This window comes from Lissotriton helveticus, chromosome 3_1, assembly GCF_964261635.1.
Source record: "Lissotriton helveticus chromosome 3_1, aLisHel1.1, whole genome shotgun sequence".
In the NCBI taxonomy this organism is placed as follows: domain Eukaryota; kingdom Metazoa; phylum Chordata; class Amphibia; order Caudata; family Salamandridae; genus Lissotriton; species Lissotriton helveticus.
In genome coordinates, this window is record NC_136061.1 from 935,043,782 (window position 1) to 935,070,981 (window position 27,200).

The following is a 27,200-nucleotide window of genomic DNA, read 5'->3' on the forward strand; positions in this document are numbered from 1 at the left end:
AACCTCTTGGCGACAATATTGCAATTTAGAGGGTGAAATCTTGTGATGAAGGTCAGACAAGTGACGTAACAATGAAATAGTGACCTGTTTACAAATATCCTCAGAATCAGCAGCAACCAACAGATCATCTACGTAGTGAATAAGGGTGGCACCTGGAGGCAAAGTTAAAGCATCGAGCTAAGTTTTCAAAGCTTGACTATAATTGGTGGGACTCTCACAATAGCCTTGAGGAGCACGCTTGAACCGGAAGCTTCGGCCTCCTAAAGAGTGCTATGTAAAGCGCTCTGATACCTGATTCGGTTTGGGTCTAGTTCGTGCTATATAAAACTCTGCAAAAAAAAAAAAAGCCGAAAATATCCCTACTTTCCTCCGCAATGGGAATGCTGAAGAAAGCATTCTTGAGGTCAATAACAGAAAACCAAGCAGCCGAAGCAGGTATCATTGTCAATAGGGCAGTGATATCTGGGACAACAGGGAATTGGGGTACAACAATCTTGTTGACCTCCCGGAGGTCAATCACAAAACGATAAACGGGTGGCTGAGAAGAGTCAGTACGTTTAAGAACAGGTAAAACAGGACTATTGCATACATTTTCCCTTGTCTCCTCAACCACGTCTTTCTGAACCAAATCATAAATAATAGCCAAGAGAGCTCTTTCACCATCACTGGAAATCTTATACTGGGGAATGCGGGGTAACTTAACATTAGATTTGAGGGTGACGATGTAGGGCAGGATCTGCAGAAAACCAACATCATTGGGGCCTGTAGCCCAGAGGGTGGCAGGAAGAGAGCTCAATTCAGGGGGAAGTTGGTCTTTAGACAAATACGCCGGGGAAATCAATTTATTACCTAAAGTGAGGTGTACACCAGAAGGGGAACAATGCAATGTTGGGTACAGTCTTTTTAATAGGTCCAAACCTAACACATTTTCACCACAACCAGTTGTTAAAATAAGCGGAGCCTCTAAATCATAAGGACCTATTGAGAAGGGCAGAGGACAAGGAACTGGGTTATGAACTGGGGGCGCCAGAAAATCCTACAGAAACATTTGTTAAGCCAGACAAAGGTGCCCCAGGGAGTTTAGAGAGGATGATAGAACTCTTTGTTGCACCAGTGTCCAATAGAAATGGCTCTGAAACACCTAGTGCAATGACTTCAATATAAGGCCCATTTTGGTCCACTGGAACTGATATGACTCCCTCACTTTGTCTATGGCTGTCCTAGCTAGTATGAAAACCTTGACTCTCCTTGGTATAATAATCATCATTGTAATAATGGGCAGACTGAGCATTCTGCTGATCAAAATAATTTATGGAGTTTTGAGGGGGAAAGGAACGCTGGTCTTGAGATGATGTACCTCGCCCCTACCCCTAGGTGTTGACTGGTAGCTACTCGGCCTCGCGGCCCAGGCATACCACCAGCACGCTTCAACAAAACCGGACAACTATTCTTGAAGTGACCTTCCTCCTTACAATAAGCGCATTGATTTCGACCCAGTGGGGGCCGGGGAACAAAGGGCTCAGGTTTTTGTAACCGCTTCTGGAATTGGGGAAGCGGCTGGAACTGTTGCAAAAGAACTTTCGTTTTTAATTCCTTAGTTTTTTTATCAAGTTTGTCCTTTTCCTCTTTAACCCTATTTTCATAATACTGAGCAGTAGTCAATATCTGAGCAGAAGAAGAAACTGCCCATTAACTTTCAGAATCCTTCAGTTTCTTGGAAAGTTCGGGGAGCAAATTAAACACAAATTTATCTACAAATAATCGTTGGTCACCTTCCGTGCTCATATCCTGACCATTGTGATCAAGAAACGTCTCCTCAAATCGAGTAAAGAAGTCGGAAACGCTTTCATCTTTCTTTTGCTTACAGGCAGCTAACTTATCCCAATTAACTCGCATAGGGGGCATCATAGTTTTCATCAAAGCAATGATCCTCGCGGGAAGGTCTGCAATTAAAGCATCAGGTTTAGCACCACCCACTTGGAGTCCATCTGCGGCAAGGATAGCAGCCCAATCACCCCCCAATTCTTGAGCATGGAATTCTTTCCGAATCCTAGCCCATAATGGTTGTGGGACCACATTTCCCATCAACATGTCTATATCGGCTAAATTCATAATGCATGCATCAACAGTCTGGGACAGCTCTTTGTAATAACCAGCAGGATTTTTACGGGGGTCTGCTAAGGATTGTTTGAGGGCCAGAACCTCAGATCTTTTCCAAGGAACGTGTACCCATACACGTTGGAAGTGAGCGGGTATAGGGGGATTAGCGCCCTGGGCTGCAACCGCATCTCTCCACACCGGGGGAACCTCTCTCATAGGATAGTGTTTTAGTTTCCTTCGGACAGAAGAATCGGGTTCAGGCAAAGACCGGTAAGTGAACATTGTTCTAAAGGTGACAAGCGTCCTTATAGCATCCTCAACCTCCGCGCCAACAATTATCACTTTGTTAAAGTCAGCCTGAACATCTAGCAGAGCCTGGGGAGCTAATCCTAATCCCATGTCCTCCCACTCTTTTCCAAGAATGACACACATGGTATCAAAAACATGTCTTTGCGTTGGCGCATCCCACTGCTGGAAAGTGTCCATGATATCTTGTATACCATACTGGGGACCATTCATGATCCACTTGCAGGCAAGAAGATCTAACGCATCTCGCTCTTCGGGACCTGGGAGCTGACTACGGGTCTGCCTACGAGGAAGAACAGGAGTCATGTTTAACGACCAAAGAAAGGGGACAAAAGGCCAGAAACAGTGTCAACCATCCGCTTATGAACTGAGGGGGAATTTGACATAACGACAGGGGACAAGGTATTAGGCGGGGCAGAAGTGGGGGTAGAAGAGGGGGTGACAGGAATAAAGGGAGTCTGAGGCAAAGGAGGTGGCGGTATTGGCATTACCGGAAGGGGCTGTGGCAGAGGTGCAGGGACCGGCTGGGGAACAACAAGTGGCTGAGCGAGTGGCAATAGTAGGGGTGCATTAGCACCCTGTGCATAAGGCGGGGTATCTCAACAGGTGGGACATTAAAGGATCTTTTTTGGGGTCAACATCCTTGTTTGCAGGGTAAGTTGGCAGCACCGGATAACACTTATCTACTGCCATACAATGTTGTCTATCTGAAACCTCAATCGCATAATCAGTTTCATTATCTTTAAACTGCTGGGCAGCCCGTATAACAGTCATGTCCTTTTCCTTCCTATCTCTTTTCATTTGTTTAATTTCTTTCTGTTTGGCTTCCTTGCGCCAAAGACGAAAGGAGTCAAACATAGCCGGCGGGCTTTTCTCTTAAACAATGTAGTTTCCAAATTATCTATTATATCAGGCTCAAAACTACCATTCTGTGGCCACTGCAAAACACCATCTTTTCTCGTATAACGGACCCACACTTCATTAAAGGTGATGGGGCCTACACCAAGCTCATAGGTGGGAGTTCCAGCCAGAGGAATTGGACAAGAGTCCTCCAGTTGGGAATCCCTATCACAACAACAACAACACCATCTTCTAAACTTACTGAAACCAGGCATCGTTATTTCACTGGCCTCTTTACAAACATCAAGGGGTTAATCAATCAACACAGCACCAATGTACTCACCCCTCGGCTTCGGCTTTTGCAAGAGCCTAATCAAAAACAAAGAAGTGGGAGCTACCCACTATTACTTAACCAAATGTTCTCTTACGCCAACAGAGGTCCGTCTAACGTCTCACAATACCAGTCATCACCAAAGGGACCAAGGCAGGGCGGCAGTCAGGGCAGCAGTCACCAGCAGCCGTTGGAAAGGAGAAGCCGCGCTGCAAAGGCCTTCGGTCCACTTTCGACATGCAGGGGTCAATCATGTGGTGTGCTTCCTCCAGAATTTCCTTGCGGGGCTCCTCACGACCCTCGGGCTCGACCGCTACCTCTGAAGCCGCCCCACGCTGGGCTGCCAGTTGAAGAACCGGGCCTAGAAGGGCCTGGCGGCGCAGGGCACGCCTGAAATCTCCGAGTTCACCTGCCTTGTAGTACAGAGACACGGAATACTCTGTTAGCGTAGAAAACCAAATTTATTAGCTGCAGCTATGAACAGTTGTCCCAGAAGTACACCAATAGTAGGTTCTCAGGAGACTGCCACTTCACTCCGTCGCTCACAGTCTTTTATAACCATATACACCCACAAAAGAAAAACACTCCCCATGCACCAAATATTAGCCAATAGGAAAATATTCAAAACAAGGCATCATGTAACCAGAACGTCCCCCTTGAGTCGTGTTTTTGCCCAACCCCATAAGTCAATCAATGACAGCACCTATAGGTCAATCAGTAATGGCAGGACGTGTTTGTGTGCTTCAAAGGACAACTTGAGAAATAGGATAATGCAGGGAAAGAATACAGAAGGCCAACAGATAAGATAGGGCAGGGAAAGAATACTGAAGGCCAACAGATAGTTGGGACAAGGATTAGTCAGTCTAGACAAGGATTAGTTAGTTTGGCTAGTTCCTGAAATTGACTTCACAACAAGGAAGGGGGGTTATTTGACACGTAGCAGTACAAAGGGCAAAAACACTTGGTTTGCCAAGCTGCCTGAGTGAGGGCAACACATAATGGCGACGGAATACAAAATGGAGTAAAAACTGAATTACCTCACCCCCAACATCAACTCCACCTCCATACACTCCAGACTAATTTTCCACTCCATGACCCATTCCGTTCTTCATCCATTACTTCAGATCTCTCTTAGCATCCTCCACGGTGGCACCTGGCATTACACTCATGCCTCCATTCCCCCTTCATCATTCATTCTTCCTCCCCACGAGGGAAGGTTGCGCCCGCTAGTGACCCTCCCACCCCTCCCAAGTACCGCCAACCCTGCAGCCCGTCCTAAACTGGCACGCTCTGCCAACCCTAGCCCAGAACCCTAATAGCTGTGGGGTGGGTGGGTGGACTTTGTAAACTGTCCACCCCCCCGACGATGAAAGAATGCAGGAAGAGGAAGTAACCTTCCTCCCCTGCATTCTTATACCCTGACCCCCAGCCTGGCCCTCCCAGTGCGAAAGACCCCGGGGGAAGACTAGTCTGCGAGTTTCACTCCCCCTGGGGCCCAGCATTGCGCAATAAACAGGCCACACTGATGTCTTTAATGCGTAAAAGGCCATTTATTAGGACCAGGCTGCACAACATAAACAATCAACCAAATAACATTAACCACAACGAAACCCCAATATCTACTCCACCTCCATACACTCCAGACTCATTTCCCATTCCACTGCATGACCCTTTGCGTTCTTCATCCATTTCTTCAGATCTCTCTTAGTATCCTCCCTGGTAGTACCTGGCATTACACCCATGCCTCCAGTCCCCCTTCATCAATCACTCTCCCCCTCCCCCCAACGAGGGATGGGTGCGCCCGCTAGTGACTCCCCCACCCCTCCCAAGTACCGCCAACCAGGGAACCCCCTTTAGGGCGGTTACCTGCCTCCCGTCCCAAAACCACAATGCATCTTTCACCCCCACTTCACTCAAGCATTCCTGTGACACCATATCGCCTCGTTCCACAACTTGCTGACCACATCTCTCATCTCCATCATGTAATAAGCGTTCCCCATAGTCGAAAGATGTACACCGTCAGCCCTAAAGAGTAGTGGTTCTTCCAGTCATAGTCCAGGGTGAGCTATCACTTTAATGTCCTTCTCTGCACACAAAAAACCCTCATAGCTCTGTTCAGTTTCTGTCAAGCCTTTTCAACTGCCCCATGTTTGATTGCCCCTTTCCAAACGCGCCTAGGGACAAATTGCGTCCATGCAATACAAGACCCAGCCAGTCTTTGTTTCATCACCTCCAAGTCTCTTTGCATCAGCTGTAAGACCACCAAACCCAACAGCCAAATTAAATCGTTCTCACCCAAATGGATGATCAACAGATCAGGCCAACTTTTCTGAGGGACCATCTTCGCGAGCCAGGGCAATAATGCCCCCCATCGCACCCTCACCTTTTTCCCCACCAATGTACCTCATGTTGTTGTCCTCTGAGTCCCAGGTTACGGCCGTACACCTGCTGTTCTGCATACTTGGAGGCCGAGTGCACAAACAAATGCCCCACAATCCATGTGACTGTCTAGGCCCCTGGGCCACCCACGCAACCTATGAGAAGAAAAAGGAATTCGTAAAACATCCTGAAACACATCGCCCCGATCTGCCCCACCCCACTGCAACACACTCCAGCTCCAAGTCCCTATTTCTGGACATAACACTTACAATATCGAGATCTCCACCTGCCAATCCGCTGATTCCTTTCCCAGGAACAACCCAGCCGTCCTGCTGCCGTCGTCGCACCAATACGGAAGGAATGTGTCCCAAAGCCCGCTGGACTCACCCCCAGTCGGGCCAATCCCATGCGCAAAACCACCAACCGCTGTGCCGCCGTGACCTTCGCCCCGGACGCATGAAAAAAATTTCTCCAGTGGCCCTCGTGGTCCGCAGAAAGTCCCTCCATTCAGCTCCAGGGGAAACCCCCCCCCCCACAACCATTCTCACACAACCGTACCCACTTTCCCCTCCCCAACTGATCAGTTTTAGACTGCCCCAACCAAATCCCCAGGCGACCCGCATCCAATCTGACCTCCTCGCACTTTCTGCCACACCTCAACTTAGTCCCCAGCAACTTGGAGACTCGAAATGCACCAAAAAACTTCCATATCATACATAAACGGAAAATTTGAACCTCAAAAACGTCATAACAAGACTCCGGCACAACCTCAATCAAACTGACCAACAAATCAAAAGAAATAGTCTCCCTGAACGCCTCTTCTCCATACCCCAACCTCTGAGTACCCTACCTATAATCACATCTTTTGTAGGGTCAACCCCAGAAAACAAGCTACAGTAAAAAGACAGCCCTGCCAACTTTCCCACAATGGTCGTGGAAGACAGCCCTTTGTCAATGCAATGCAATACAAACTGCAAAACCCCTTGTTCCACCGACGAACGATCTCCAAAGTCTGCATCCCTTCGCCATCCCATAAAGGCTCCAAACTCTGCCTACGCCAGCCTGTAGGTCTGTCTTGTGGAATCGGCTATAGATTTTTCCACCAGGCCTAACACCCTCACTCCCCCAAGGCCCAGAGACCGGCCGGCAGCCTGGTTTTGAACTGATCCGCTCCAGGTGCCAGTCTCCGGAACCGCTGCCACTGCGAAGGAGACAAAGCATCCGCAATGTCATTATTCGCCCCAGGGACATGCTTGGCTCGAAAAACCCCATTCAAACTCAGACATTTCAGCATAAACTCCTCAACAATCGCAGCACTCTCAGATCTCTTGCCCTCTGCTGGTTGACCAACTCGACCACAGTCATATTGTCCACATGGAACAACACTGACCTGTTCTGAAATTCCGACCCCCACACCTCCAGCGCCACCAACTAGGGGAAAAAACTCTTGAAACGCGATGCTCCTCCCCCTGTTTCACCCAATGGGCCAGCCATTCCTCAGCGCACTTTCTGCCATCCCAAAAGATGCCAAAACCTGGGTCAGAGTAAATTTGAATTTGCCAAACCATCCTTTTGTCCGCAAAGTCCAGTGACACCCCGTTGAAATCAGTTAAGAACGTCAGCCATGTCCTCAAGTCAGCCTGAACCCCCATGGAAATCCGGACCCTGTGATGCTGTAAGACTGCCCATGACATGACCATGTCAAGCCGTGTGCAGAATGTCCGTCCAGCTCTCACCACCCGGCATGCAAAGTTCAGAAAACCCAACAGTTGTTGCACAGCCCTCAACGCTAACCTCTTCTCTCCAATTGCCCACAAGAGGCATGCTTGTATTTCTGCTACCTTCGCCCCAGGGAGCAGAGCTATCCATTGAATGGAGTCCAGTTCAATTCACAGGAACATCAAACAGCTGGGTCCAGCTGTTTTCTCAGGCGCCAAGGGTACACCGAACTGCCTGTGCCATCTCCTGAAACAGCGACAGGGCCCGGCCGCAGTCCCCAGATTGAGCCTTCCCCAGAAAGAGGAAGTCGTCCAGATAGTGAGTCACATCTCGATGCCCACTGATCTGTCTAAAATCCCACGGCAAGAATGTGCTAAACATCTCAAACAGCGTGCAGGAAATAGCACACCCCATGGGCAAAACCATGTCCACATAAATGGCCCCTGCAGACTGCATCCCCAGCAGAGAGAAATCCGCAGGGTGTATCGGCAGGAGGCGGAACGCAGATTTAACATCACACTTTGCCAGTTTTGCCCCCGGCCCATACAGCCGCACTAAGCAGATCGCATCATCTACAGACGCGTAGAGCACCCTCGAGTCTGCTTCTGCGATGAAATTGTTTCAACTGTCCCTCCCACCACGAGAGGTGATGTATCATGCAAAACTCACCCTCCTCCTTCTCTGGCATGACTCCCAATGGGGAGATGATCAAATCGTCAAGGGGCCAGTCCGCAAACAGACCTGATATCCTTCCTTCATCTCCTTCTGTAGTTTGGCCACCACCACCCTGGCAATTCTTTGGCTGATTTCAGATTGTCCGCCCAGCTCCACACCCTCGGTCCCTGATAGCCCACTCGAAAACCCTTTGTGAAACCCCACTGCAACTTCAAAGTCGCCTCCCTGTCCGGGTAACACAAGAGCCACAGGGCCATCGCCTCCACTCTAACCGGTGAAGGTGCCCTTCTGTCTAGTCTGTCCCCTTCCCCTCGCTATTCGCCACTGCTCTGAAGGCATGACCAAGGTAAAGCATTGTGTGAGCGAATGTCGCCCTCCATACTTGGAGCACGCATGTTTGAACTTGCAGAGGTACCGAGTGCAATATCCCTGTTGTAGCTCCAGCACGTATATGTTGTGCTGGTGCCTGGCTTAGCTTGCTGACTGGCGCTTCCTGCAGGTGCGACAGACCCTCCCGCCCCAAACTGGGTGGGCCGTGGCGGAAAGGACCGGTAAGTAACCAGCAAACCGATGGCCGTGTGTGTGGACGCCGACGAGAGCGTCTAAGCCATCCACTGCATCCACAGCTCCTGATCGATTTCCCCCCACCGCTTGTCAGGGTTCATGCTAACCTGGGCCCGGAACTCCTCATTGTAACTCAACCGGGCAAACCCCCTAAATTGCAACTGAGCTTTCCTTATAATATCCTACTTCAAGAGGGGTATGGCCCTGTCCAAGTTCTTTTTGCAATAAATACTTTCGTAAATGAGAGGCCGACGTCCAATTCTCCATATTCACCGGCACCCTGGGTCTCCTCGTTAGTTCCCATTCCTCCTCCTTACAGCATTCTTTCGCCTGCACCTCCCTATGCAACAGCTTGAACACGTCTACGTATTCATGCTTCCAAATCCTGTTCTTAATCTTGTCCGTTAAATGGGAGCCCAGCGGCATAGCCGAACCCATGTACGGCAGCTTTTTCTGGTGTTTGTCCTCCCCTTTGTCCTCCTTCCCCTCTGTTTTGTCAGTCTAGTCCCCGCTGTCGATACAACTTTACCTGCCTCTTCTTTAGCCATCCCCACCCCCAACACACTTTGTGCTGGCCTCCCGCATCCCTCACTGACCCATCGCCAACACTCACCGACCTACAGGCCTTCTTTCTTCCTCCTTTTGGCCCCTCGTCCCAAGCTGACCACCAAACCCCCTCACCTGTCAAGGGTGTCTGCGTCTCTCCCAACCGTCCTCTCGAAGTGCCGGCCTTGGTGATGTCCACTCTCGCCTTGCCCTTCTCCTTCTGTGTGGCCTGTAAAACACCAAGACCGCTTTTGCTCCGCACCCCCCTGTCCTGTCATCGTCATCCCTTACTTACCTATCCTCCAACTCATCACTCTCCGTACCGTAATCCAACTCCAACAGAGGTTCATCCTCCACAGGCTTCCACATAACCTCTCGCACCGCTCTCTTCACACCCTTCTTCAACTTCACTCCATCACCGCTCCCCCGCACCACACATGATGCTGTCGCCCGCTCCCGCACTAGAGGTAAGGCAGCCGCCAGCCCCCTTGCTGCTCCAAGGCGGCGTCCAGAGGCAGTCTTGCGTCCGCCGTACCTACCACCCCTCTGCTGACCTCCGCCAGCTGAGATCCCCTCTACCCCCTAGGTCGCTCTAACCTGGGCGGCTCCGGCATCGTCTGCCTTGCCGCTGTCCCTGACTTCCCTTGCCGCCCCCTCGCTGCCACCTGCCCGCTCCCACTTGTCCCTGTCCGCCCTATTCCTGCCCTCCTGATCCGCCCACCGTGGGCATAGGGGGCCCAACCGCCTCCTCGTCCCAGACCGCCCCTGCCCTGGCCGCCTCCAAATCAGCCCAGCGCGCCTCTGATTCTTGCACCAAAAGGCGCTGTTCCCTGATCCTGTCCTCAAGTTCCATGGCCTCCCACCTGGGGAGCAAGGGGGGGGCAATTCCCCCAGGCCCCACACGCTGCATATGCCCCCACGGCGCTCAAACATTTAAATGAGGTGTCCCCCTTTCCCCTAGCCTCCAAAACTGCCTTGTGGCCCCTCCCCACACTCCCCACCTGAGCAGGGGTGAGATCCCTGGAAAGATCTATTGGTGCATCCTCCCACTGTCCTACATCCTCCTCGCAGGCCGCCTCCCCCATCACTGGCTTCCCCCTGCACATCTCCCCCAGACACCAACCGGCCCAGCACCACATCACCCTTGCCCCCAGCCTGCTGACTCATATGGCCCGCCGGCACCAAAATCTCCCCAGGGCCCCCCGCATCTCCCGCTGCATTATCCCGTCAGTTTCCCCTCTGCAAAGGAGCTCTGCGCCCCGCCAGCGCAAGCCCTCCTGCCACTTTCTCACTCTCTTCCAGGCACGGAGGCAGGCTCTTCCATCGGCCTCCGTTCCCCACTCCTTGCTGTGTCGCGCCCCTCCCCCTTCCCGCCGCACTTCTACCCGGCAGAGGTGGCTCCTCCATACATGCCACCACTGCTGCTGAAACGCCCGCAGAGGCCGCCCGCAGAGTGCGGGCGAGCCCCACCCACGCCTCACCTAGAACACCAGGCCGGAGGAGATACTCCCTCCGGCCCGCCCCAACACCCTCAGGGCCTCTCTCACCTGGTCCGCAGTTACGTTGGACATGACTGCAGGCTCCTCTACAGCCGATGATACGCAATAGCCCGACACCGCACAACCGACTAGTGGCCCCCGCCGCAAACCGACTACGAAGTCTCCTAAACCTAAAGGACTACAGCAACTCCCTTTTTAGGTTTTGCCTAGCGAAAGCTGCGCTCTGCGCAGCTTTTTCGCGCAGGCGAAATCCTGTTGAGAACTGTAGGGTGCTTTGGGTCGGCCCTCGTCATTGATTGGCTGGCTCCGTAAACGGAGCCTTGCCATTGGACGAGGGGCCTGTCCGTCAATGCCGGACCAGACACGGGGGCGTTCCTGACATTCTTTCCCTTTTGCCGACGTCACGCGACGCCGGGAACGCCCCCGAGTCTGGTCCGGCATTGCCGGCACTACTGCGTCTCTTCTCCCCCGTTTCCCGCCCCGTGACTGGCCGGCCGGCCGGCCAATCCTAGCGCGGCCGGCCGGAAGTGCCCGCCCCCCGCAGCCCGGGGGAAGAAGGAAGACGGCAAGCAGTATGGCGGCGCCCGCGGGGCTCCCGTGGCCTGGAGGGAACCGCCGCCGTCGACGTTGCCGGTCTCCCATGCCGAAGAGGGAGACCGGAGAAGTGCCAGAGAGATTTTCGACGTTGCCGGTCTCCCATGCCGAAGAGGGAGACCGGAGAAGTGCCGCCGTCGCAAGGTGCAGGTGAGTCGATTTGTTTTTTTGTTTTTTTTTTCCCCTCCTCTCTTCCCCTGCCTTCCTGCCCCAACCTCTCTCCCCCTGTCTCCTACCTTCACTCGTCATGTCCTCCCCGCCTTCCTCGTCTCCGGCCGGGCTCCCGGCTGCTGCTCTGGAGGCCTGAGAGGTGGAGCCCTGTCCGGGGAGTTCCCTGCACCGGCATGTACGTGCAGACACGAGCCGGGCCTCGGGGGTCTGCTGGTCTCCGTTTCCGAAAGGGCTCGTGCTGACGAGAAGAGCACGTGGCTTCCTTGAAGCATATTGCATGTTTCACTATTGCTTCATTCAAGACATTCCAAACCCAGTTCTGACACAGTCCGTTGTCTTTGATTTTTGCCTGGTGAACAAGAAGGTTTCTGACAGGAAACGGCAGATGTGCAAGGTGCCGCGTGTACACTGAACACTTACAACACAGATGCGTACATCAGGGGGCGAGTCGTGCTGCCGGGGTCGAGGGGCACAGAGGAGTCGACTCAAACAGTACCCGACCTCGAGCGGAAGATAACTCGGGAAAGCCGACTGACCACAACAGGCTCCGAGTGCTGCGAGGGTGAAGCCGACGAGAAGGGGGTTGAGTGCTAGGCAGAGGCAGTGCTGCATGCACCGGGGGCTTGGCTTGTAGGGCAACATCAACCTACGCCCCCAGATGAAGGGACCGGTGAATTGCAGGGGGTTGCCCCTCCACCCCCCCTCCTCATAAATGATGTTGGGTTTGAACTAACAACTTTATTCGTACCAATCCAATGCAACATTAAGAATTCAGGTGATTAAAAAAACTCTCATTGTTATCCCGTTGCCATTATGCAGTGCAAAAGTCAGCAACACAGGCCAGGCATTCGTTCGGGCCTCTAAGCCCGTATGTGCATCCACCTGTGTTAGTGAGGGTTGGATGTATTCCAGGTATCCATCCACTAGCTCCAGACTATTAGTCAGATTTGTCATACATTTATTTATTTATCTCATTCTTCCATTGTGTACCGAAAGTAATCCTTTTCATTGTTTTGCGCTGCAGCAGGCTTTTCTTTTATTGCTTCGGCCAGTACTCAAGTGCTGCTGGTGTCAAGCCTGTGGCACTGCCTGTGCTTGTTTACGTTCTGTGAGTTTTCCAATTATTTCATGTCTCAGAAAGTGCCCTTATTTTCTCTGTAAATGTTGTGTGCAAATCTCTCTAGCCTATGCAGATAGCAGGTCTGACTTCCAAGTGCGGAAGCTGGTTTGATATTGTTTATTACCCCGATTAGTCCTCTTCCCTCCCTCCTTCCCTGGTTGCACAATTTAGCCACCAGCTTGGTAACAACACAGGAGCCGGCGAGGGGAGAAGAGTTTTTTTTTTAACTATAAAAAACAGTAAAAATAAAAGAAATACGTGCATGCTACGCCTGTTGGAGCGGGACATAGGCACATTATCTTTATTGCATATTATGTCCATGCTTGTAGCTCCTCCGCTTTTCTTTTTCTTCCTGACCCATCGATCTGTACTCCAGCGTTTCCCTCTTCTTTTCCCCTTTACTCCTTCCGCTGCTGTACCATTGTTCCATGCCTTCCCCTCTTTCCCCCGCCCCACTTCCTTCTTCTGCATTCACCACCCCTTGTTCTGTTGCCCTCCCTTCCTTCATTATCTCTCTACTCTATCCTCCCATCACCCCCACTTCTGGTCCCACTCACTCCTCTCACGCCCTCATACTCTTCTGCATCTCCCACCTTCTCCCTTACCTCCCTACTCTACCCACCTGCAGCTCTCGCTTCTACTGTCACCCACTTACCCTCCCACCTCTTATTCACTGCAGCTTCCAATGTCCTGATCCCCAGTCGCTCCTTTCTCTCTCGCACTCCACCCCTTCCTGCCCCTCTTTAGGCCTTTGCAGATGTATTCCCCCCCCCCCCTTAGCTCCTCCTGCATTCCTTTTCCCTCATCCCCTCTGTTCACCCGTTCTCTACTCTCTCCTTTCGTGCCTCCCTGTTCTGTCACTCACGTTCCCTCCCTCTGCTGCTACCACACTTTCTCCTCTCCAAACACTTTACTCAGACTCTCACTGCCCGCAACACTCCGGGTGTTCTGCCCTCCTCTTTTGTTCCCTCTCTCCGCAATCTTGTTTTTAATGATCAGTTCTGTGGTTCGCTCTGTTTCTGACCGCCGGGTCCGTGTTAACTGTGCCATCCCCTTTTATGTTCGGTGTAAAGTGCTCCCATGCCGCGAGATCAGAGCTGCGAGTGGGAGGTTGCCTGACAGGTGGCAGAGAGGGGACAGACCAAATGTAGTGCTCTAGGGCAGAGTCGGGTAGTTAAACCTGTACTTAGTGCCCAGGGTCATGATTGACCAGGAACACCTGTTGAGTGCCTAGACAAGGTCCCAGGAAGATTCATCTACACTAGCGTTCTCCAAAGTCGGTCCTGGAGGCCCAGATCAATGGCAGATTTTTTTCATATCCCCATTCAGAAAAAATGTAGTTATCTTAAAAATCTGGCATGGATCCGGCCCTCCAGGACCGACTTTGTTAGAACCCTGATCTACATCATTCAGTAACCGTAAATCAGGTATGATGTTTACGATTGACTGTGACATACATTATTAACATACGCAGTTGTTTATAATTATATCATTAACACAAGTTTAGATAATCAATACTATTTGTACTATGCCTGGCTAGAATCCACGTTTGTTTGAATGATTAATGCTGGTTTTCTTACACAGTAATAATAAGCTTAGGTCCCATATTGTCCCTACGATGTGTACAATTCTCACACTAGTTTCTCGTTACCTATTCTTTCCCAAGCACAACCTTGGAAATGTGAGAGAGTCTGATCACACTTTGTACTCTGGCCTGGATATGTGAGACAGTGAACTCATTCCTTTCCTCCCACTACCACCATCTATAAAAGCTGTGGGTTTTAGCAGATCGGAAGCCAGGGAGCACAGTGGCAGATCAGTGAGTGTCCTGTCCATGAACTGGAAAACAATTACTAACACTTGAGCTTTGTTCTCTACAGCTAGGTTGAGAAAATGTGTGAGGGTTTGAACTCAAACTGTGAGTTAGTATGCAGAGGCTCGGTGAGACCCATGTCTGCTTGTGCCTCCGTTTTCGTGCCCCTGTTGCCTGCTTGTGCCTCTGTGTGCCCCTGTTGCCTGCTTGTGCCTCTGTGTGCCCCTGTTGCCTGCTTGTGCCTCCGTGTCCCCCTGTTGCCTGCTTGTGCTGTGTGGGTGTGTGTGGAGGGCTCTGTGTGGCTGTGTGTGTAGGAAGCTTTGTGCGGCTGTGTGTGTGGGGGGCTCTGTGTAGCTGTGTGTGTGGGGGGCTCTGTGTGTGTGGGGGGCTCTAAGTGGCTGTGTGTGAGGGGCTCTGTGTGGGGGTGTGTGTGGGGGGGCTCTGTGTGTGTTTGTGTGTCATTTGCGATAGATAAAGCTAGTGGCATTGTAAATGACAATGCCATTTATTTATGTTAAAAAAAACATAAATAAAAATAATGTCAAGAGCAATGCCAATAGCTCTAACTTTAACAAAGGCAAAACCATTGCATTGTAAATGCTTGTTAAACTCTCCCACCAGACTTTCACTTCCCCCGGGGCCCAGCAGTGTGGTAACATTTTGCATGGTTAAGGCACATGTGTTGTAATGAAAGCATGGTAATGGCATGCGTGGTTCCGTATACAACCGTTCATATCCTGCGCACGGGATAGCTGAAAAACAGCAAGAAAATGCACTTATATCATAGTTGTACCCGAAACATTGTACCATTTTATCTGGCATCTTTAGTTACATTGGGCATGGGCTGGAAACAAATGATAGTAAAACTGACACAGAAAGGGTTCTCCTCAAACATTTGTCTCGGTGTGTCTGTTTTTTGTTTTTGAGAACTGAAAACTCTACTTCTAGGGCGAAATAGTTTAAATACACTGGTTAATCAAATTCTAGAGCATTACTACTTGAGCTGTATAACACTGTTAGGCTTAAAAGACATCCGATGTGTAGAACTTGGTGGCTCATCCAGCACAGGCAACAAGCTTCCAAAGCTTTGCTCAACTCCTCCCTACCAATCCTGGCGCCACTCTCATGCTGCTCAGGCAGCACGAGAGCGGTGCCAGGATTCGGTAGGGCACCCTGGTATGACACTCCTTCAGGCCCTGGAGGCCCGTGCTTGTTCTCCACCCAGCTGATTAAGACAGCACAGGTTGAAGTGTTTAAAGTGCGCATGCCAGGCTGGCTTTCACAAGACATCCGTCTAAAGAGACATGTGCACTTTAAACTGAAGTGCACTGTGCCAACTGTTCCTCCCTGTTCTCTCAGACTCTGCTACTTGCCTGAATGAAAAATAAAATGGTAATAAAATATGTTTACCTTTTCACTTTTCCCTTCACTTTCAGTGGCGGGGCAGCGCTCATTTGCCCTCATGGAGGCACCACCACTGCCACAGAGTGCTGAGATAGGAAAGTAAATCTTTTATTTCTTTATTTTAATTAAAATTAACTCACTGACAGGCACTGTGAGAAACTCACAGTGCCTTCAGCCTTAACTGGCCTGTTATAAACACTGTTTAAAACTGACCATGATTGAGGGCTTTGGCACTGAGCCTAGGGCACTGCTGTTGTTGTGTTTTTTATTTTTTTTATAAATCTTTTTATTGGCAACACAATTAAATTGGGTGGTCATCACATACAGGAATCACAGAATACACAAAGAGATCATCATATATACATTATAAGTACATCATGGCTGGAAGATAGTGTCATTGGATACTATCATTGCAGAGTTCTTTACATTGTGATTAGAACAATGGGTGCAATAAGGGGGGTTCACACAAATGACCAAGATAATCATTCCAGTTGGACCATATGCCTACCCATTTCCGGGGGCAGCCCCGTGCTACATAAACAGTCTTTTCTTGGATCAGGCACCAGTCCATATCCCTCTTCCAGGAGCAGAGCTTCAGAGGTGTTATCGCTCCCCACAACCGTGCTATGTTCCTTTTAGCGATTGCCAATCCTAGTGTTACCCATGCTTTGCCTTTGGACAAGAGATATGTGGGCTCCCAGATATTCAGTAGGTACCTCTTATCCTCTGGGCGCAGTTCCACCCCCCATACCTCCTGCATACAGTTGTGTACCTGCCTCCAGTAAGTTTGCAGCACAGGGCACTCTTATATTATGTTTAAAAAGGATCCCCTAACCCCACATCTCCTCCTACAGAGCCCATTCTCACTGCGGCCCATCAGCATCAGCCTGGTGCCAGAGATATATACTCGATACAGTATTTTCAACTAAATCAATCTCAGTTTAGCCGAGATTGCTATTTCTTTGGGGGATGCAAGTGCCTATCTCCATCCTTCATCGTCGATTGCAAGCCCATCTGCCTCCCACTTCCCCCTAAGAGCCATCAGGGGGTTCAGGGTATGGTTAATCAGATTTTTGTATGTGAGGGAAATAGCCCTTTCTGGGAGGTGGCCATCCAACAGCCTGTCCTCGAGGGGGGAGGATTCCGGGAGCTGTGTCCCCGGTGGGATGTTCGCCTGGAGGGAATGCCTCACCTGCAGATAGCGAAAGTGCTCAGTGTGTGCCAATTCATAAGTGTGCTGGAGTGAAGCGAAGGGAACCACCCCTTCAGGGTCCCACAGGTCTTATGTGTGATATCCCTATCAGGTCCCAGCTGTGAAAACCTTTGGTGCTGCTCAGTGTACCCAATTTTTCAGAAGCCCATAGCGGGGTAGCCAGTGTAAGTTTGTTGGCCCATCCTAATTTTTGGTTGACAATATGCCAGAGTTGGACCGAGTGTTTCGTTGGTCCTGTGAGAGGGTATCTGTTGGGCCCAGAATAGAGTGCAGCCTCGAAGTTTACGCCCGGGAGGAGCCATTTGTCCATCCCATAGCCGGGGTCATTTCCGTCACAGTAAGTGCCCTGGTTTATGGCAGAAAGATGCACCGCCCAATAGTATTTCCGGATGTCTGGGAGGGCTATCCCTCCATCATACCACCCCAGCGTTAGTTTCTGCAAGGATATCCGGGGAGTTCCAGTCCACAGAAGGTCCCGTTGGGTGGCCTCGATGGAAGCAAAATATTAATGCGGACCTAGATCCAGGTAATTTTGGAGGGCGTAGAGAAACCGTGGCAGCACCGTCATTTTGAATAGCGCAGCCTGACCCAATAGGGACAGCTGAAGTGTCTTTCAGGTAATGGTGTCTCTCTTCAGCCGTCTCAGAGGTGGCAGGAGATTCTTTTCATATCTGATAGCCTTCTCCTTCAATATAAAAATAAGTACATGAATCCTTCCGTGGCCACCTCGATTGGGCAGCTGCGTGGGATTATTGGGGGGGGTCCATGGAGAACATAAAGGAGTGACTTTCCCCAATTAATACTGTACCCTGAGTTCTTCCCAAAGTTGGTAAAAATGTCCAAGGCCACGTTAAGGGACTTACGAGGATTCGCGAGGTACAAGTGGATGTCATCTGCATACAGCGAAATCCTGTCTTCCCACCCGTCAGCCCATCGAAGCCCCTTTAGAGGGAGATCCTGTCATATCCAGGCAGCCAGTGGTTCTAGGGAGAGGGCAAAAAGTAACGGTGAAAGAGGACACCTCTGACGCGTGCCTCTACCCAGCGTAAAAACCTCTGACATTTTATTGTTCACTACCACCTGGGCGAGAGGCTCGGTGTAGAGGAGGCGCACCCAGCCAATGAAGTTTGGACCAAAACCCAGTTTTTGAAGAACCGCCATCATATATAGCTATTCAAGCGTGTTGAATGCCATTGCGGCGTCTGAGACCACCACCGCATCTTCCTGAAACGTATGGCAACGCCCTATTACTCCATGGAGATGGCGCAGATTAAGCGTCGTGTTGCGGTGGGGGATAAATCACGATTGGTCCGGGTGCACCAGCTTGCTGAGTACCGCCTTGAGTCTATTAGCAAGTACTTTCACCAGGATTTTAGGCTCGGTGTTTAGCAATGATATTGGTCTATAAGAGGTACATAATTCTTTGTTTCCCCTCCTTTGGAATGGTCACAATTGTGTCTATGCATTGGTCTCTCTGCAACAGACCTCGCTCCCTACTTTCTTCGATCAGGTGTATTAGGTGCTGGCTCAGGCAGTCAGGCTTTAGCTTGTAGAGCTCGATGGGAAGACCATTAAGCCCGAGGGCTTTTCCAGACCGGAGGTCATGGATGGCCCTAGTGAGTTCCTCCGAGTTTAGTGATGCCTCCAACTGCTCTCGTTCATCATCGGAGAGGGTGGGCATTTTGATATCGGTCAGCAGATCGATTGAGTCCTCCTCTGAACGATCGTACCCCCTGCTATACACTTTTTGGAAATGTCCTGCGAACTCCCCGACAATCTCACGGGGCTCGGTAAGGAGGGCCCCAAGTCAGTTCTAAGCTCAGCCACCACCCTCTGTGCCGGTTTTCTTTTGTCCAGCCAGGCTATTAACTTGCCCGCTTTGTCCCCTTAGTCATACAGCCGGCCCTCCCTATCTCTTGCAATGGTCTTAAAGGCGTCAGTAGCCAAAGCCTTGTATTCTGCTGCTTTAAGTTGCATCTGGTGCTGGATTGCCGAGCTACCGTCCCTCTAAGGTGAGGAGATCGCTTTCCATGGTTACCATCTGCGCTTCTCGCTCCTTGCGGCGTCCCTCTATCATGGAGAGGGCTTCCCCCCCATTTTAAAGGCTTCCAGAAGAACTACCGGCGATTCCACAGTCCCAGCATTTTCTTGAAAGTATTGGTCTATTGAGAGAATGAGTTTCTTTTTGGTCTCCTCATTCCGAAGAACCCAGGCATTGATCGGCGCCACACATCCCACTCTCTGGTTGCCAACTGTAAGGTGTGCCCAAATCGGGGAGTGGTCCGAGATCCCTCCCGCTAGGTGCCTTATCTCTTGAATGGTGATGTTCTGGTGAATGTAGTCTATCCGCGTAAATGTGTGATGTGGACCTGAAAAAAAGGTATATTGTTTTAGGTTTGGATGTCGAAGGCGCCAGAGGTCGATTAACCCGAACGCCTCTAGGAGATTGGATAGCCACATGTGTCCCACTACTATGTCTCGGGGAGGGAGTCTGTCTAAGTCCCCCGACACCTCTGCGTTAAAATCCCCGCCCATTAGGAGGTGCTCTTCTGGGAGGGAAAGGAGGAGCCTACCCAAGTCCTGATACGACTGAGTCTGGAGACCTGGCGGAATATTGACTGTTACCAGGTTGAGCCTATGCCCCTCCCACTTCACCGAGAGCGCCGCAAAGCGGCCAAGATGGTCTATCTCAGTGTGATCAATGGCAAGTGGGAAGTTATGGCATTGCAGGATCCACACCCCTCGTGACCCTGAAGTAAATCTGATACAAAAGGGGATGATGGACGGAGCATTTGAACAATTCAAACACTCACCCCCAGTCAACGGATCTGGGTTTAATCCATCACCACAGCCAGTGTCTAACCCAGGGTGGTGTGGAGTGCAAAAAAGCGATGGATTTAGGCCCAGATCTTTGTACTGGGGTGAATGTATGACATTGTTCTACATTCTGTCCATCAACTGTGTTTTTTGCAATTTTCACCCCGAGTGTGCTGGGTATGCTCAGACGTGAGTCTCAGGCTCTCCACACCACTGGAGTCAAGCTATCCAGGCTGATGAAGGCTGATAGCCAGAAACCGGTCCTCGGATGCTTGATTCCGGTCTGGGAAAGACATGGCTTGGTAGTTCGGACTGGACTGTTCCCATGAGGCACAGGGTCAGAGCTGATTTGCATATAGCCAGTGTCTAACCCAGGGTGGTGTGGAGTGCAAAAAAGCGATGGATTTAGGCCCAGATCTTTGTACTGGGGTGAATGTATGACATTGTTCTACATTCTGTCCATCAACTGTGTTTTTTGCAATTTTCACCCCGAGTGTGCTGGGTATGCTCAGACGTGAGTCCCAGGCTCTCCACAGCACTGGAGTCAAGCTATCCAGGCTGATGAAGGCTGATAGCCAGAAACCGGTCCTCGGTTGCTTGATTCCGGTCTGGGAAAGACATGGCTTGGTAGTTCGGACTGGACTGTTCCCATGAGGCACAGGGTCAGAGCTGATTTGCATATAGCCAGTGTCTAACCCAGGGTGGTGTGGAGTGCAATAAAGCGATGGATTTAGGCCCAGATCTTTGTACTGGGGTGAATGTATGACCTTGTTCTACATTCTGTCCATCAACTGTGTTTTTTGCAATTTTCACCTGAAGTAAATCCGGCATGAATCACTAGTGAGTACCCGTATCTGTTTAGAGCGGGGCAAGTGTTCCCTATAAGATGGGTTTCCTGCAGGAGGATCACATCCGGGAGGTGTCTTTTAATAAATTGAAGCACTATTCCCCTTTTAAGTTTGTCCCCTAACCCATTGACATTCCAGCTAATCACCGTGAGGCTTTTATCCCACTTCATAGCCATCAGCGTGTATCATTGTGTCGTTCTCCCTGTGATGTCCAATATTGCCGACCATGTGAACAATCCCTGTGTGACCATTCCAAAACGTCCCCCCCAACTGCAGCCCGATGTGACCAACCCATTCCCTCCACCTCCCCTCAGAAATGCGATAACCAACAAAACCAAATAAGAGCCTCCCCTCCCTGCTACCCACATCCCCCAACTAGCAGAGTATGACTGTGCCATATGTGCCGTATCTCAATGCGTTATAGTTCACTGGCGGTTCTGGGCTTCTCCCATCGTGTGACTAGCGGATTTTGATCGCCACGGGCGCTGACTCAGCTTATCCGATTCTGATCTACCATCCTTGGAGCCCGGCGACTTTTCTTGAGTATCCCTCCATCTGGTTCCAGCTGTCGATGCGGATGACCGTGCCACTCCTCTGTCCAACCAGTCCTGTACCTCCGTGGGCGTCGTGAAGAAGAGAGCCTTGTCCCCGGATATGACTTTGAGCTTGACCGGAAAGAACATCATATACTTGAGCCCCTTGTCCCGGAGCGCTGCCTTCACCCCATCAAAGGAGCGTCTGTGCCGTTGCACTTTAAGTGTAAAGTCTGGGAAAAACCGGATGAAAGCGTTCTCGTATGGCAGGTCACCCATTTGTCTGGCGGTTTGCAGGATTGCGTCTCGGTCTCTATAGTTGAGAATTCTCGCAATGATTGTCCGTGGTGGCGCTCCCGGCTTGGGCTTGGGGATCGGCGAGCGGTGCGCCCTTTCGATGGTGAACATTTTGGAGAGGCGTTTGGGCTTCAGGTGGTTAAGGATTAAGTCCTCCAGGAAAAGGTCCATACTAGGTCCCTCCAAACCCTCCGGAACGCCCACCAGACGGATGATGTTGTGGCGGGCCCTTCCTTCCTGGTCCTCCAGCCGTAGGGCTGCCTGACGATGTTGGTGCACCAGCTCATTGACTCTCTTCTCAAGCTGTTTGGAGGATGCCTGGAGTTCCCGGATATCAGTCTCATTGGCCCTAGCCTTGTCCGAGGTCTTGTGAAGGTCCGTGCGGATGAAATTAATCTCAATGGACATCTTGTCGATTTTGGACTCCATGGTGGTCCCAAATGTTTGAATTGCTGTCATGATGGAAGTTAGGGAGGGCTCCGTGGGAGCGGACGTTCCTCCCGATGCACCCCGGTCTGGGAGGCCACCAACCGGACCGGGTACTTGTCTAGCTTGTTCGTCTGTGCCGCTGTAGTGTTTTTGGGCTTCATTGTGCCGGTCCCACTTCCGGGTGCCGCCCTCCCGGACGTCAATGGGTTGGCAGCATATCTGGACCACTTGGCACCGCTCGGGAGCTGGCCACTAGGATGCCTCAACGTCTCGGTTACCTCCACGCCACCACTTCAAACCTCGACTTCCCACCCCCGTGGGTTGTCTGGCTGTCCCTCCTCTGTGTGCAAGGAGCTTCACTCCCCCGCTTCTGGCATCAAGTATTTGCCCGCTGGGTCACTTGCCCTTTGTAAATCCTGTTATCCTCAGACTCGATGATTGTGCGTGACCAGCACCGTTCACTTCATTCACTTCAGCATTAGAACGGAAGCTGGTACACAAATCTGCCGCCAGGCCCCGCAGGCTATTCCTTCCACGCTTCGTGGGCCCCACAGTCTGCCAATCAAATGTATCCCCAGCGCCGTCCACAGTAGTGAAGGCCGCAGCGGTCCGCGGGGTACTCAGCAGACTGCGCAGCAGTGTTTTAAGGGCACTTCCCACTCGTCTAGCGCTGCCCCATCGAGCATGGACCCCGCCAGGCCTGCGCTGCCCTAAGCTTTCCCACCTTCAGTTGTCCTCCATGCACATCTTGGCGCTCCTGGTCTCATCGCTGTCAGGCTGATGGAGGCCCTGGAATGTGGTTTGCTCTCACCTCTGCTGGGCAGGCGCCCCTTCTGACAGCCCTGCCGCCACGTCTACAGCCAGAGGGGAAGCAGTTCCTCTGTCGGCTGCCCCACCACGCTGCGCCTTCAAGTTAGGGGAGGTCGACCTTCGGGCCTGGCCCAGGGCCCCGCGGCGTTTTTCACCCTCACCAGGAGACTCCCGGACCAGTGCGCTCCCCGTGCTGTCTGCCGCCTCATCGTAGGACCCCCGGTGTATCCGCCGTCTGGCCGCAAGTCTGTTCCTCTGCTCCGTCGAGGACCTCGAAGCCGGAACCTCAAGTTAGGTGTTGAGGCCGGCGAACGCAGCCCCGCCCCCTGGTTCTCACAGGTCCCACCGTGTGGCACCGCAACACAATGGCGTCGGAAGGAGTCGTAATGCCAGGGGACCACCCAACGGTGCCGCGGGGGCTCACGAAGCCGTCCCCGCCTCGTTAGTGTACACAATGCCGGATTTGAAGCAGATTTATTGAGGTTTCAGGCTACGCTTCGGCGGAGCTCCGATCTAAGCGGCCATTTTCGCTGGCACCTGGCCACGCCCCCGTTTTTTTTTGTTTTAACCAATGCCTGTCAGTGGGTTACATTTTCTCCGCACCAGTTTTATTTGCTGCTGGCCGCCGCTGTGTGTAATTAAAGACTGTTAATTTAAAAGTAATATCTTCGGTACGAGTGAAGTTTGTGTGGGATTTCTGTTCACTGTGTCTGTTCCAAAACAACTTATATCTGCTAGAGTAAACATTGGGTATTGAAACCAGGGGGCGTATGTACAAGCCCCTATCGCCACGGGAACGTCACTTTTTTGTAACGTTTCCTTGGCAATAGGAGTCATGTCTTATGTACAAGGCAGATTTAAGCCACCTAACGTCTTGTACATAAGGCCTCCTTTCAGTCTATGCTTGGTGTGAAAGGGGCATGCAGTGGGTGTTGTTGAGGGCGTTCCACTGCAATTTGATGCTGCCCCCTCTGTACAAGGGTCGCGTATGAAGACCAGGAAAATCCGGTTCTTAAGTTGGCGAAGTGAGAAGAAATGCATTATTTCTCCTCCTTTCTGCTTTTTCCATGTGTGTTGCCTTATGCTTTTTCCATGTGTGCTGCCTTATGCAGCACACATTGAAAAAGCAAAGTGCCATAGTTTGTGTATGTACAGGAAGGTGTCCCTTCCTGTACATAAACAAACCTTTTTAAAAAATGCCTATTTGTAACTTTCATATGTGCTGCATGAAGCAGCACATATGAAAGTTACAAAATGGCATTTTAGGATTGTTTATGTGCAGGACGGGACATCTTCCTACACATAACCAATCCTCCCCTGCACACAGACACACTTGCACTCTGGTGCAAGGGTGCCTGCGTTGGTGCTAAGTTGTTAAACTTCGCACAATCGCAGGGGGAAACGCAAGGCTGCACCACATTCTTGTCAATCTGGTGCAGCCTTGCGTTTCCGAAGTGGCGGAGCATGTCGTTAAGCCAAGGAGGCTAACAACATGTTCCGTCACTTCATTGTACATATCCCCTTGGTGTCTTTAGAGAATAAAGTTATCCACCTATGTGGCAGTAATTTCTGAGACTTTTGAAAACCAGAGGTGTACAACACAGATGCTTCCCAGTAGTCATCGAGTGCCCTGGGACTCAGAGAAAAAGACAGGTTTGAATAAACTGACAATCCAGTTCGGTGAACCCGTACTGCATTTTTTCAAGTTCTGCTTTCACTCTTTGCTTGAGTGCTTAGATGATCTGTGGTAAAAAAAAATAGATGTGATTAAAGTGCTTCGGAAGCAAAGTTCCAAATGTGTAAGAAATTGCATTATTAATTGGGGTGAGTGACTACACACAAAGAATAGTTACAGTCCTTGTCAGGGTTAATATGAACCCTTGGAGTCCCGTTGAAAAGGGAATTTTGCTTGTTACTTAAATCACTGAGTGGTTCTGCGGAACACAAGTCCTGGATTCCACCACTGAACACCAATTTTATCATGTTGAAAGGGGCACACCAGCACTTTACTACTGGTTAGCTGGGGTAAAGCCGTGGCGGTTCCTCCGATCAACTCAACACCATTCAAAGAGCTAGTATCCTCTTCCCGAGCAGCACTGCTGGGATACCCATCCTGTTAATGTAAACTTCAGTGCACTAATGCCTGGCTGAGCATCCACCGGCCTGTTCATTGCCAGTGTTCTTGATTTACTTTGTTTGTATTTGCGGCTCTAACTGCTTTCCTCTTTTCCCAGACACGGGACCGAAAGGTTGTGGGGGACATGAATGGTGCCCGGAGTTACAGCTCGACTGCGAAGGGCTTGAACATTGCAGCCCTTGTGCTTACCCCGCTCCTCATCATCGTTCTCATCATCGCTCTCGTCGCCACTGGTGTGATTCTTTCTTAAATGAATGGTCCCTCAAAAAATGGAACAATCGGATTGAAACCCCTTCTAAGGACATGGGAAATAATGTGACATGAAGTAATGGTGTCCAGCACTGTGAATCCACTACTTGGGTGTCTACACCTTCTCTAGTCTTCTGATTTTAGTTGCAGCTGGATATCATGTCTGCAATGTCTGTCCCACATTTTTCAGCAGAAGACACTGATTTCCTCTGCCTGTTCTGTTTGTGACTTCCCCAATGCACTGCTCATGTGGTTGCTGAGTGTAGCTTTTCTTGTATTCTTTGCTGGGGCCGTTTGATTTGTCCCACATGTGGCCCAAGTGTTCTGGGGCCCTGTGATTTCTCCCAAACATATCTTGAGTGATCTGTGATTTCGCCCCCCCCCCCTCTTTTCTATTCTTGGCACAGTACATCTTCACCTCCAACCCCCTTAAGTGCTCTTATTTGTGTTTTTTTTCTTATTTCACCAAAGTTTTAATTTTTGCTCAGATCTCCAGATTACTGTAATTTTCCCTCGCTTTTCTCTAATGCAATGATATGCCTTAACATCTGTTCTACTCAGGCCTGATCGCACTCCTCTTTTCAGGTAGAAACACATTGCAGGATTTGTTCTCTGTCCCAGATTGCTTGCGTACACTTCCATGAGTATGGAACCCCAGGTCTTGAGTGCTGAAGTGAAGTGTGCACCAAGTGAGAGCTGTCTCTGCGTTATGCACTCTGGGTGTAGAGTGGAGAGTGGGGAAAACCAGGATTGAGGATTTTCTCATTAAAGCTTTAATAAAATGTGGTGTGATGGAATCTAGCAATGAACCCTTGCAGAGACATCCAGACTATAGGGCGTAACTCATTCAAGTGCTGGTGCAGACCGGCAGGCCCTCTATTGCGCTGTGATTCGGTAGCTGTTATCTCCCTAGTAGGGTATGAGGCAACCAACTCTTTTGTATGCACAGTTCAACACACCATGGAAGGGAAGGAGTCTGCACAGGTATTGGAGGATGTTGATGTCAAGGGGCGAGGTTAAAACCTGCCTTAACAAATCCATAGTCTGCTGGAAGTTATGCCAAAGTACTATTGGACCAGGCCTTCTATCCATATGTTAGTTCCTATTTGTCGTTCTGTTAGTTCTTGTTTGTCATTCCATCGAAGCAGTAATTGAGGGCGCTTGGAGCGGTGTTTAGGGGACATCTGAGATGGGCATGTTCTATCTGTCCTGTCCCGAGTTTGCTGGACCCAGAATATGTCATGTTAATTGCAGTTATTCTCATAGCTTTGTTGTCACTTTTGGCTGTCCTGAGCATTGGAGAGAAATCACTCCATGTTCAGACTATAATCTTGTTCTTAAGATTAAAACGTTAAAGGAAGATTTTGCTGTGTAAGGTGTTTTTGGTACAAATAAATATATCTACATTTCTATCATGTGTTCCTATTATGTTTGTGGCCGTCCTTGCTTGTGACTGTCTGATCCACATTCTGTGACCCGAGCAGTTTTGTTTTTGTCCGTCTTTCTACAGCAAGGCAGTTCAAGCTCTAGTTATCCCGCGGGTTGATTATGGAAGTGTCTCTCTTTGTGGCCTCCCCAAAGCTACCACAGCTCCCCTAAGAGCTTCTATTAATGCTGCAGTGAGACTCATCACTTGCTTGAAACGAAGGTCCCACATCTCCCCAGACCTCAAAGCCTTGAACTAGCTACCATTTGAAGCCAGAATTCATCTGAAAATACCATGCATGACACATAAGGCCTTACATTACAATACACCCAGCCATCTCACACAGAAACTGACAATATCTGGTGGCATGAGATCCACTC

The 27,200-nt window shown here is 50.5% G+C and overlaps 1 protein-coding gene across 1 annotated transcript in view; it reads left to right on the plus strand.

Moving 5' to 3' along the window:
• The window catches only part of LOC144823100 (dispanin subfamily A member 2b-like), a 47,742-nt gene extending 20,938 nt beyond the window's left edge, over window positions 1-26,804 (plus strand). Inside the window, exon 2 of the mRNA XM_078681278.1 lies at window positions 25,243-26,804. Within this exon, the coding sequence (XP_078537404.1) occupies window positions 25,243-25,395 (153 nt within the window). The 3' untranslated portion in view covers window positions 25,396-26,804. The remainder of the gene's footprint in view (window positions 1-25,242) is intronic.
• The last annotated feature ends 396 nt before the right edge of the window (window positions 26,805-27,200 follow it).